Raw genomic sequence first — 12,964 nt, forward strand, 5'->3', positions numbered from 1 at the left:
CTTTGATCTTGAGCACAAATACAGTCAATCAGTAACTCACAAAAATATTTAATGGACTTGAAGAATAATGTGCTAGTATTATGAAGCTTCTTTAAACTTTTGTGAGGAAGCTAAGCATCCATTACTCGCTATCCCCAGAAACATTATTTTAAAAACAATCAGTTCTATTTTAAATCATAGGATATAGATTTTTTTTGTTTGTTTGTTTTCCTGGCCCATTTCCCTCTATTTTCATGTCATTTTAGTACTTTGTGAAGAACATTAAAACAAATTAAGGAAATTTATCGATTAGATCACCTGCTCAGGATTCAAAAGAAATAAGTTCTTCCCAGATGTGAGTATCTTGTAATCCTCAGAAGGAGACTATGTATAGAAAAAAATAACATACACTCACTTAGCTGACTAGACTTCTGTGGTCCAAGTATTTCTGTAATTTAGCTCTAACATAGTGTATTCAGCTGAATAGTGCAGTAACATACCTCTACAAATATCAAAGAAAACCACTTTGATGATGTATAATAGAATTCATTTGTCAATCTGGTAACTGGAGAAGAAATACTGTGAAGTTTTGGAAGGATGAGACCATACGGCTTTTAACTCTGTTTTGAACATAACAATCAAAGGCAGCATGACTTGCGGATGGTGATGTTTCTGGCTCTCCTCTCCTTGAGAAATCCACTTTAATTAGCGTTAGTTTCATAAATGGATTGTGAGATGGGTACTGGCCACAGGGTGCCTTGGAAAAAACACAAACTGTAAACTATAGACATGTATATACGTAATTAGGGCTTAATAATAAAAATTACAGTCATGCAGTGTCTTCTATCAAAACATAGATGCTTTACAAATTCTAAGTAGTTATGCTGTGAGATATAAAGCACAAATATCTTTTAACAAAGATTGTTTATTATTGTCTTTTTATTCATTCTTATGGTTTCTTAACAGCAGCACTATTAGACTCACTGAACTGTTCAGGACCGTACAAAAATCAATTAAAAATCACCTAAACATCCCTTTTCTGCCTGTCCTTCCACTTCTATCAGAGAAACATTACCAAAGGTCATCATCAGCCTTTTTTTTTCCTTTCCAGTCAGCTGCAATTACTGCTTTCTGTAAGGTAAGGTCAATTCAGAGGAGTTTCAGTAGAAATTCTGTACAACTTGGCAGTGGTATCACCCCCTTTTTTGCATGTAAATTTATCTACTTGTGTAAACAGCCCCTTCCCCTTCCCCTTCCCCTTCCCCTTCCCCTTCCCCTTCCCCTTCCCCTTCCCCTTCCCTTCCCTGTAGCTTCACCCGCCGCATAGCGCATGCGCGCAGCACCCTCCTGCTCCTCCTTCCGCACCCCCTCCCTCCCTATGACGTCACCAGCGCTCCGCCGCGCCCGCCCAATCAAAAGCGGCGGCTCCCGCGGCGCCAAAGCTGGAAAGGGCCGGGCCGGGCAGTGCTGAGGGGGTTTCCTCGGCGCCCCTCCCCTCGGGCTCCCCCGCCACGTGACCGCGGACGTGGCCGCCCGGGCGGGGGCGATGCCCAGTAGGAAGGTACCTGCGTGCGCGCGGCGGGGGGGGGGGGGGGGGGGGCGTAACGGCCGCAACGGCCGCAACGCCGGGGCTCAGCCCCGGCCCCGCTCGGCCGCGGGGTGCCGGCCGCGGGCCCCGTCGCCGGGTGCTGTAGCGGGGAGCTCGGGCGGCGCCTGCGGGGCCTGAGGCGGCTGGGGCGTCCCTCGCCGTGTGGGTCTAACGGAGCCGCGCTTTGGCTCTGTTTCTAGAGGAGAAATGTCAGCAGTTCAAAATAAACGATTATAAGTCACCCGGTGACGCTGTGACACCATATGTATATCCTTCTAAACTTTTTCAAGCTATTGAATAGTGGAAAAACTACGCGTAACTGGCGGGGCTGAACGAGGTTGGGTTCCAGCGTGATGACAGCTTTGGATAATAATAATAATTTTTGTACACAACATTCCTAGGTCATCAAAAATCGTACAGGTCAAATGGGAAGGCAGCGGCCTTCTCCATTTGCTGACAACTACATTAAACCGTTTTAAAAAGCAAGCTAAACCGACATATTTAGGATACAGCCATAATACATTTTAGTTATATTTTGGATGATTTGGTGAAAGCTTTTCTAAAATGCTTCACTTCTAATCATTTTTATAGAGCGTGGATTTCTGTCTTTAACAACAGCTTGGCACCAATTACGAACAAAAAGTGTATTTCAATACCATGAGGGCTTTTTTCTTCAATTTAAGCACGTAATTCATACTGTTGCTTACATAACCATGTATAGTTTTTAAAAAAATCTGATATTCAAATAGTACAATTGTGTAGGGGTGTATGTGCGCCTTTACATATGTATCAGTAAATAGCAATAGCCTCTTGTTAACAGTAGTAAAAATCATAGACATAAAGAAGGGGGTTAAAACTTCCAAAAATATTAGTCCCACACGTCAACGTCAATAAGAAGAGTATTTTGAAAAAAATTCTTTTTTCTGGTTTTGTTTTTAAGTGCATGCTGACAGTGTGGAAGGAGGTATGCCAGGTCACTGTGACCGTGGTCGTATGGTTCAGCATTTTTTTATGAATTATTACAACTTAATGAGATCCCTTCTAAGTTGAGGTCATTTGTATTCTTGCAAGCTGATTTTGGAAAACATGCATGCTGTTTTTCATAAGAATAAAAAAGTCTTAACTAGAAAAAATGCAGCCTTTATTTAAATCTTTACTTGGAGGCTTAAAGTGCCAAAATGTTTCAATATTTCAAACTAATGAAAACTTCATTTTCCATCCAGGCATTGAAAACAGTAGCTACGCTGTCAGGAGTTCAGTGACAAGAGTGCTGAGTTTTGATGAAAGTGATATTCTTGTTGCCAAATTCAGTTTCAAGCTGTCTTAAAATTGGGCTTTTAAAGGCCAAGACTCCTTTCTTTTAATTTCTGAGCACTTCTTTGTGAAGGCGATTAGGACAAAGGTGAAAGATGAGGATGGTTGTTGGTCAGTGGTTGATAGATATCTCTGTGTACTTTGCTGTGATTGTTCCCTTCAGAAGTGTTGGTTTTTAAATTACAAAGCACAAAAAGTCTCAGGAAAGTAAAGCTGAAATTTTCAGCACTTTTTGTTCTGGTCTATGTTAGGGAATAACGTGATAATTGTGTTTGAATACTTTTAGTGATGTTTAAGTGATATGACTAATTTCTGGATTTGCATGTCACTAGCAGGAGGAGTTCACATAGCAAAATATTTATTTAGTTCTTGTCCTCCAGCTTACATTGCTTTTTATGCGTTAGGGAAGGTAAAGTGTCAGAGAAACGCCACTTGCATGTGAGGTAGATGATACATTTGGTAATGCTTTACTGGGGGTTTCTTTGGTGTTTTACGGCACAGCACCAAGAAAGTGGGATTGTCTGTCGTGTAAAGGGCTGTGCAGTGAGAAGTCTTTGAAAATATGCTCCCAGAAACAGCTTCTAGGGTGCTTCTGTGTAACAAATATTTGGCAAAAGTAACAATTTATAGATGTAGTTGAGTAGAGATGTTCTGGATAGGAACATCTCTTTAAAAATCAGCACCAGCCTTCTGCCCTATACTTTTAACAGTCTGCTTTATACTCATTATCAATTTATTGAGTTTTCATTGAGTGTCTCCCTTATCCTCACTGCACACATAGGCTGACTGACCCTTTATCTTACTGGGAATAACTACAGGAGTAATGGGGGAAGGATTGCTTTTGGTGCCTTTGGCATGGAGGGCTTGATCCCAGTTCCACTGACAGTAATATATTTACAACAGTAATTTATTTTTTTCACTATTTGGAAGGAATTGCTCCAGAGATAGAAGAAATTGTTCCAGAGACCAAATATAATGCTTTCATGAACAGAGACCAACAGACGATGTCTGCACAAAGTAGCCATCCTAGCCTCACCTTTTTTTGAAGTTAAAATTAAAGAGTACATATTTTGTCTCCAGACACTCTATGCAATCCACAAGAATCTGTGTGACTCTTTGTTCTGTAATGCATCCTGATATTTGAGATACGCCAGATCTACATGATCTAGCTCTTCTGAGCCCCATTCAGTGCTCTATTTTTTTTTATACCAATATCTTGGGTTTAGACTTTCCATGCATAGCTTTGATAAATTACACAAGATATGTTTTGCGTCCCATCTTTATGCCAGAGGAAAAAGATTGTGATTAACCTTGTTACTCGAGATTAAGAGAACTCACTGTTGGTGCTGCGCTTCTTGAGGAAACAGCATGTCCTTTGGATTAGCTTTGTTATAAATATTTATTATTGAGAGAAGCACGTTTCTTGAAATACTACTTTCTTAGTTGCCTTGAAGCAGGCTGGGGCGGAAGCAAAAACCCTTTAAAACTTTCCATTTCTGCGTGCCAGCTGATGTGTTCCTGTGGCAGAGACCCTGGGACGGCGGATCCCTGCACCAAGGTGTGAGGCACCACAGCTCCGCAGGGATGAGGCTGGCAGAGCTGAGGGTGACGGTGCCTTCCTGGCCACGGGCACGGTCCCACAATGCCCAAATGCCCCGAGCCAAGCGGAGGCCACGTGGGGCTGTTCCCAGCTCGCTCTTGTCCTGTAACTTTGCATCTATGTGCATCTACCTTCTCCTGCTGCGTAGTGTTCATATGACAGCTTTTTAATGACAAATGCTTCTATCAATTACCCAGAGCTGTTGGCAGCGCTGACATCTCTTCAGATAGTAGTCAAGCTGACAGTGCCAAGTAGCTGCTGGAGTGGTCCCACTGGTCCCCATATCCTTTCTTCAGCTGCTGTGCCAGCTGCAGATAACTGGTGCTTCTTCCCAAATAAACTTTCTTCTCATTTAGTCCCTGGTTGCTACGTGTGCACAGAGCTTGAGGGCCAAGTGCAGGTGAAATGGATGGCGGGGAAAGGGACAAGCAGCACGGGGCAAGACTCCAGTTGTTTCTGGTTTGTCGTGAGACCTTCTGCATCGAGATGTCCCCGTAGCGCTGCTCAGAAAATCTGCACAGCCCATCTGTATCCAGCCTAGAGAAGTGGAGGATTAAATAACTCTTTTATTAAGAGTCAACTGGAAGCATGCCCTTTCCATATGCACCCTAACTTCTCTTCCCTAGGGAGAGGGAGTTAACACGTGGCTTTTATCCTTCCTGGTTTTAGATGGCGATGCCTTTCCAAACCTTGACAGTTGTCAACTGACATAATGCTAACCCTACCTCAGCTGCTGTGCCTCTTAGGCCATGCTCTTTTTTTGCTTCTTTTGATATTCATAGTATAGAGAATAGAGGAATTTTCTGTGAAAAGGGATTTAATGATTTATTTTTAAGGGATAACATGAATGAGGAACTTCACAGAACAGTCATTCTCTAGTTCTGTGTTTATAAGGCTTCCCAACAATAGAAATTCATTACGAAGCCTGTTTTATGTAACTCTTTGTGCATGCATTTGTGTGGCTTTTTCATTTGTTTGTAACTGCTTCTGCTTTTAATTGACCATCAAAAGTAGTGTATTGTAAACCCGTGAGCAGCTCATAGTGGTGTTACTGGCACAGATGCACGTTTTTCAAAACCGGAGTGTCCTGGTTAAGAAGCATGCTTAGATGAACCACATTTTAGTCTCCAATGTACTGCAAATTCTGGTCTGCGAAATGTGTTTTGCAAAGTCTTTTAGAAGTTGTGGAAACGTATACATAAGCACGTCTTCCAATGCTTGCCAGGGTGGAAAAAAAGAAGCTGAACGAACAAAGCAAAAATTAACCAAGAAGCTGGCTGGAATCTCCCTTTTCAAAGAATGCAAATCACTTCAGTGTAATTACTTTAAAAAAAAAAATCCTTCTGCTTTTTTACCAGGTGATAAAGGGTTTTAATCTGCACCCAAATTAATGGCTAGGTATTCCTATGTAATCCGTAGTGGGATTGTAAGTAGCATATCACTGTATATGTGCCCAATAGCATTACTGATATTTTTGGAAGTAATCCCAAATGAAACTTGAAGAGTCAGGCCCTTTGGCGATCTCTCTTACTAATAAACCAACGTAACCATGGCATGAGTTTGAGCATTAATGCACCGTTGCCTGTGCTCTTAAATCTTAACCTGGCAGAAGTCATCCATTTGGGGGATGTGGAGATGAAGCCAATGTAGCTGACTGGACTGAGACCATGCTATGATTTGACACAACCAAAAAATGGGCCTTGACATGCTTCATTTCTTAATATTTGTCTTTTTTTTAAAAATGTCTTTTTCTGGGCAGAGGCAGAAGTAATACCCAGAGGATAGTAGGATGTTGAAGTCTAAGTGTTCTGGAAATGGAGGGTCAGGCAACATGGTCACTGGGAGGAATTTCAGTACTTTAGTAAGATTTCAGTACTTTATGTAATAACGTTAAACGTTCTTGTTTAAACTGCTGTAGCCTCCTTATTTGACATCATGTCCTTATAATTGTGCTCTTGGTTCCTCATTTAGTAGTGGATCAGATTCAAGGTTGTACTACTTGCTGTTAAAAAAACAAAACAACAACAAAAAAACAGATTCACAGAATGGTTTGGGTCAGAAGGGACCCTGAAGGTGCCCCAGTCCCAACCCCCTGCCCTGGGCAGGGACACCTCCCACCAGCCCAGGTTGCCCAAAGCCCCATCCAGCCTGGCCATGAACACCTCCAGGGATGGGGCATCCACAGCTTCTCTGGGCAGCCTGTGCCAGTGCCTCACCGCCCTCTGAGTGAAGAATTTCCTCCTAACCTCTAATCTAAATCTCCCCTCTTTTTAGTTTAAAGTCGTTACTCCTTGTCCTATCAGTCCACTCCCTGACCAAGAGTCCCTCCCCAGCTTTCCTGTAGGCGCCCTTCAGGTACTGGAAGACTGCTATAACGTCTCCCTGGAGCCTTGTCTTCTCCAGGCTGAATGACCCCAGCTCTCTCAACCTGTCTTCATAGGAGAGGTGCTCCAGCCCTCTAATTGTCCTTGTGGCCCTCCTCTGGACTTGCTCTAACAGGTCCACATCCTTCTTGTGCTGGGGGCCCTGGAGTTGAAAGCTGTACTTCAGGTGGGCTCTCAGGAGAGCAGAGTGAAGGGGCAGAATCACCTCCCTTGACCTTCTGGTCATGCCTCTTCTGATGCAGCCCTGGATAGGATTGGCTTTCTGGTCTGCAGGCACACATTGCTGGCTCATGCTGAGCTTCTGATTACCCAGGTCCTTCTCCTCAGGGCAGCTCTCAATCCATTCCCCACCCAGCCTGTATGTGTGCTTAGGATTTGCCCCATACCGGGTGCAGGACCTTGCACTTGGCCTTGTTGAACCTCATGAGGTTCGCACAGGCCCACGTCTCCAGCCTGCCCAGGTCCCTCTGGATGGCATCCCTGCCCTCCAGCACGTCAACTGCACCGCGCAGCTTGGTGTCATCAGCAAACGTGCTGTGGGTGCACTTGATCCCACTGCCGTGTCAATGACAAAGATGCTAAACCACGCTGGTCCCAGAATATACCTGTTATATGGAGACAGTTTGACGCCGGTGGTGATGACCTCTTGTAGTAGGTGCTTTGCTGTGTAAATACCCCCAATAATTTTAGAAAGGGTTCTTAGCAAGGTCAGCTGCCAGGCAGAGGAAATTACAAACCCTATTTGTTCTGCTTGAGTCTTTGTGCTGCACAACAGGACTGGCTGACTGGAGGGGTAAACCAAGATGCTGCTCGCTGTATGCTTTTGGAATGTACCTGTTCCGTTCTTGTCAGCACTCAGAAGATCTAGAGGAAACAAATACACATAATCAGTCCCAAAGCAGATGAAAGCTGCCCAAGACTTTTTTTTTCCACCTGTTTGTTCTAAGTGTGTGTTACAGTCCTGATTGACCAGCCTGGCTGAAAATGTATGTGCTGATTAACGTAACTGCGAAGTAACTTCTAAATATAGGTAGGAACTTGAATGGTTTGAGAGAAGGTATATCAGTAGAAGAAAGACCCATTCAGGAAGATACAGTAAAAATTTTCTAATTCTAAAATTTCAGTAGCAGGGTGCGCTGAGATCTTTATTGTGCTCCAGTTTGATTTATATGTGTAAACTGGTATAGCGTCTTACAGATAACAGCTTAAGCTGTTCTCAAGTATCAAAATCTATTGTATCAAATTAGCTCTGGATGCTAATCAGGACCCTGTTTTCATAACTTGCCTGGTAGTCCAGATGACTTCCAGCATTGCATATAAGGAAAATGTGACACTTGGTCTACCATTTTTGAGAAACAGTTATGAAAAGAAGCATAACTGGTAAAGCTGGAAGAGTTCTGTGAGGGGCTCTTGGTGTCTTTGCTTGCTATTTTTTTAATGGACAGGTGGATATTGATTATCTACTTTGATTCCCTGTGTAGTACAGAATTCAATCAGACTAAAAGTGAGTTTGGAGGAATTATTTAGCTAAAATGTATTTTACTGAGCTTCTCCTGTTTAGGATAAAATTGTCAGCTTCATTGGGCAGCTAACAGGTACTGGAAGTGTAACATAAATGAACAAAAAGTAGCTTACTTCTCAGAGGGTAAATTTACCGATGACATTAGGGTTATCGTTATTGCACGGTGTTACATAAAAAATGGTTGCGGATGTTCAAGACTTTCCATCTTACTTAAAAATTGAGTTTGTGTGCAAGTATTCATAAAAAGGGGATGTTTAGATTAAGTAAGCTTCACTTAAAAAGCATTACATATACACAGGTTTTTAATGGGTTTGTTTTTCCTCATAGCGGAAGCGATTTTGGAATGCAGAATGTGTGTCCTTCCCAGACAAGACACCCCTACAGCTGAAAAAATCAAACGTCAGGACATCAGTGGCTTCTACTTCGATTTCCAGCGCATGGCTTAGGTGTGGGGATGGCTTTCAGAGCACTTCTGTGCTGGAGGTAAAATGCTGGTGTATTTAACGGTGTAAAAAAGAGATACAAGCTGACAGTTAAAGCAGTTTCTATACTTGACTGAATTATGTCACCCTTCTTTGTGTTGTTTCCCAGTTAATAGCATATTGTTACAGCTGCCAAGGTAGACAAAATGGAAAGCGAGGATACTTAAGAGCATTATCTACACTTCTTAGTGAGTTCTCAGAGCATATGTTAACATGTTATGTTCTAGATAGTACTTATGAATTGGATAAGTTCAATATTACACTTAAATTACTTTTGTATCCATCCCATTTGGGATGGAGAACTGCATCTCACTTAAAAAGAAAAAGACAATAGCTTGCATTGGAAGAATTTTTGTTAGATCTAAGGAGTATATTTGCAACAATGAATTCACTGTAGGAAATTATGCTTTTTGATGACCTTGCAAATACTGCTTTGAATGATAAATCAAATTAAGCTTATTTTTTTTTTCTGTGTTTGGTCTTCTTGGTCATGAATTGAGATGTTCAGCCAGCTATGAGTGAGAAAGTGCTGTGTACTGAAAGTAATCTTCAACTGATTTGTTTTTCTGGTACTGAGCAGTCAGTGTTGCGTAGCTTGTGGGATTTAATAAAATCAGAGACAGGACCACTGAATGCTTCTTTCTGTAACCCTTGAGTAGGGCACGTGCTTTATTATGCTTCCTGCCCACTTCTGACATTTTAGTTCTGAAAATAGTGGCTTTTATTCTTTGCAAGGTTAGAAGTAATTCCTGTTGTACTCACAGTAAGTTTACATTTTCCAAAACAATGAAAATTGAGCTTTTATTTTAGTGTTCTCAAGGTATTGCAGTGTAGTAGGATACAAAAAAAAAATTGTCTGAAGTTGTTCTGTTAAGTTGTGGTGGGTGTATAACAACAGTTCTGAGTATATTATGTGTTAAAATTGTCCTTAATATATTTCTTGGTGATTAAATCTCACTCTCTAGTCAGTAAGACCTACTGATAATAAATCCAAGACCAAGAAGCAACTTGGACCACTGTTAGCAACTGCTGAAAATGCAGCAGGTATGTTACAGCTATTTCATGTTTAGCATTGTGAAAGATTTTGACTTTTTCTGCCCTTTGTCAAAGTAGAAGTTGGCTTAAAATACTGTTTATTTTCTTCTTCTGTTATTGTAATTAGAACCTAATTTTGATAAGAGACACAATCTTGATGCTGTTGTGATTTGACTCTTCTCTTTACCTAGAGTGCCAGTTCTGCAAAACTACAGGAACTTTAGCTGTTGCACTTGAACAGATTGGGGAGTATCACTAGTGCTGTATATAGTGTGGGTTCTAGCAGGGACAGGATATTTAAATTCTTCACATTTTTAAGAGAATGGAATGAAAAACAACCCATAGCTGTCTAGATAGAGGGTGAAATAATCCTCTTCTGCTTAGAGACAGACAAGCAGGTATGAAAAAAGTATGTATTTTGTAAGTATAAGCAATAGATGATAAAACAGAATTTTGTTGACCTACTTTGACAGTCTTCTACATATACCTGAATCTGTTCAATATTGTGATTGGAAAAAAAAGAACTCTAGGCATAATAAAGAGGAGGAGGAGGACTTATTGACTGTCTCTAATTCTTTCACATTTTGAGTCCAGAGGAAAGGAAAGAGAGGGCAGCGTCTTCTTCGGTCTTTGCTTCTACTTGCTCCAGCAGCAGTAGAGCTGCCTCTTAGGGTTAAAATACTGGGAACCTTTTGTCTACCTTTTGGGGTTCAAAATCATGCTTTTCCAGACTTCTGAAAAGAACCTCTGCGTGTTCATGTTGCAGGAGGAGATGCAGGTGATTCTTTTTTGCACCCCCTGTCTAGTTTCAAATCCCCAATAATTGTCTAAATTCTCATCTGCCTAAAAAGCTGTGGTAGTAGTAGAAGTAGAAACTGCTGTTCTATTATGATTACTAATTCTGAATGCTCAGCTACTAAGCATTATTCCTTTTCTCTTTTCTCCACAATTTTTAATAATGAAAGCAAGGTATCTTGTGTTTTTGAAATGAGAAATTTAAATTGAATAGCTATTTTTTGTTACTCCTGAAACTTTTTTTTTCTCTCAGGACAAAACTGGCAAGTTATCTCTACTGATGGCATACTTTTATTCATTTGTTATTCATTGTATAAAGTGAGAGAAATCCATACCCAGAATCTGAGGACAGTCTTTATTTAAACCATTTACAGTTTTAAAAGACCATATGTGGGAGGATTAGGTCTGTGTGTAGAGGACACAGAGACAATCATTACTTGTTCTCACTCTGCTGAAGGACTGATTGATAGCCTCTTCACACAAAAGAAAGTGGTAGCATTTATCCTGGAGAATCAATGTACGTACAGGAAACAAATGTAAGTTCTAGTATTGGTTGCTGATACTTGGTGACAGAACTGATAATTTTTTTTCTAATTCAAGAAGAATATAGCTTAATTTTTAAGGATTTTAAATTTAACAATATTACATTTCTGTAACAATCTAAAACTTTGCAATTCTCTTTAATAGGATCTGCTGCTGAAAGCTCTAAGGAGGCCGAAGACATAATATGGACCTCTAGTGGCAGTGATTTTTCAGATAATGAAAATAAAACATTGATTCCAAGGTTACGCAGCAAAAAAAGTCTCACTGAGAAAATAGAGAAGTCACAAAGCAGACGTGATTTATTGTTAGAGGACAGAAGTGATGAAGGTAAGTTCAAACACAAGCAGATTTGTCAAGGAACTTTCTGACAACTTCAAGTGCTGTAATGAAAATACCTTGAGGTCATTTTGGCAAAATGACGTGATTTAACCAAAATGGGATTAGATCGTTTGGAGGGTTTTTCATCAATTTCATCTGAGTATAGCATAACCTCTTACTATAAATTATGTATTAAAAAAAAATAAACTTTAGAGTGAAGGAGCATGGCTGAACAGTTTATACCCGGAGTAAAGCATGTCAGCTTTTTTTCAATATTTTATGGCTTGTTCCATTTCCTTTTCTGTGCTGTGATATCCATACTGGCTTGTAAATACCTTCCTCTGCCCTTTCTGTTCTTCTAGTGATATTGCTGTCTGCATTTACTGAATAGCTGTGGTAGGCTTTGCAGCTGCAGATAGCATCATTTTCTGTGGCATGAGTTTTCATTTCAGTACACAGTATTCCTTGTTTTCTCTGTTAGCTGTATTGTGCAAGCAACCATGACTTTTGTTACTAGGGCCTACTTTCTGTTTCACAGAGCAGGGGTTGATGAGGAGAAATTGATTAAAAGTGCAGCTGAAGACAAAAATCTTTACTTGTGTGATCTATTGTATAAATTAAGATATTGCATTAGAACTTGTTAAGAAGTATTTTCATTGTGACTACTTCAGCTAGATCTTCAGCATTACGGACAAACTTCAGATCCTGGTTATCTGGCAAAGTGTTCACAGAGCACGGAGATGAGCAAAGGGATTGACTGACTGACTTTTGTGTGTGTAGCTCTGGCTATGCACATTCCTTTGGTTTAAAGTACTCAGTCTCCCTACTTCTTTCATCCTTATTTCTGTCATGGATTTTATGCTGTCATTGATATATCTGATGGTCGTCTGTTCTAATTCCTAGTAATTTTTTTCCTTCTTTTTGAACGGAAAGACTGTTCATTTTCTAGACTGTAATCTAATGGTCACTAGGAATCTTTCAAACCTGCCATTAATAGCATTGTCTTGCACTTGTCCCTTGCACCCCTTATAATGTACGGTTTACTAACAACAAATATATCATGCATATTTTGATTTTTATTTTGAGACGTTTGCAGACAGGGACACCAAGCTTCTCTTTTCTTTTGTTTGTTTCTATTAATTTATCCTAAACAATCTTCTGTGTGTTGTGCTTAGAGGTTTGGTTTGCAGGTTTTGTATTTAGCCATGGTGTTTTAGGAGGTTACCATTTCAACCAGCTTTCTCATTTCTGCTCTGGGGGTTGCTACCCGTAGCAGCTGTTCACTTACATGGGCTTTTTAGCTCTTCAAGGTCACGGTCTGATGTGTTTGCTTAAAACAGTTAATTCCAAACAAGTAAACTTGGAAAATCTAATGCAACTGAACAACAACAACAAACACAAACC

General features: G+C 40.6%; 1 protein-coding gene across 1 annotated transcript in view; it reads left to right on the forward strand.

The window, feature by feature from the left end:
* The first annotated feature begins 1,381 nt into the window (after positions 1-1,381).
* The window catches only part of SPIDR (scaffold protein involved in DNA repair), a 201,775-nt gene continuing 190,192 nt past the window's right edge, over positions 1,382-12,964 (forward strand). Inside the window, exons 1-4 of the mRNA XM_035553156.2 lie at positions 1,382-1,540; positions 8,715-8,870; positions 9,835-9,913; positions 11,387-11,569. Of these exons, the coding sequence (XP_035409049.1) occupies positions 1,526-1,540; positions 8,715-8,870; positions 9,835-9,913; positions 11,387-11,569 (433 nt within the window). The 5' untranslated portion in view covers positions 1,382-1,525. The remainder of the gene's footprint in view (positions 1,541-8,714; positions 8,871-9,834; positions 9,914-11,386; positions 11,570-12,964) is intronic.

Source organism: Cygnus atratus, chromosome 2, assembly GCF_013377495.2.
Source record: "Cygnus atratus isolate AKBS03 ecotype Queensland, Australia chromosome 2, CAtr_DNAZoo_HiC_assembly, whole genome shotgun sequence".
NCBI lineage: Eukaryota > Metazoa > Chordata > Aves > Anseriformes > Anatidae > Cygnus > Cygnus atratus.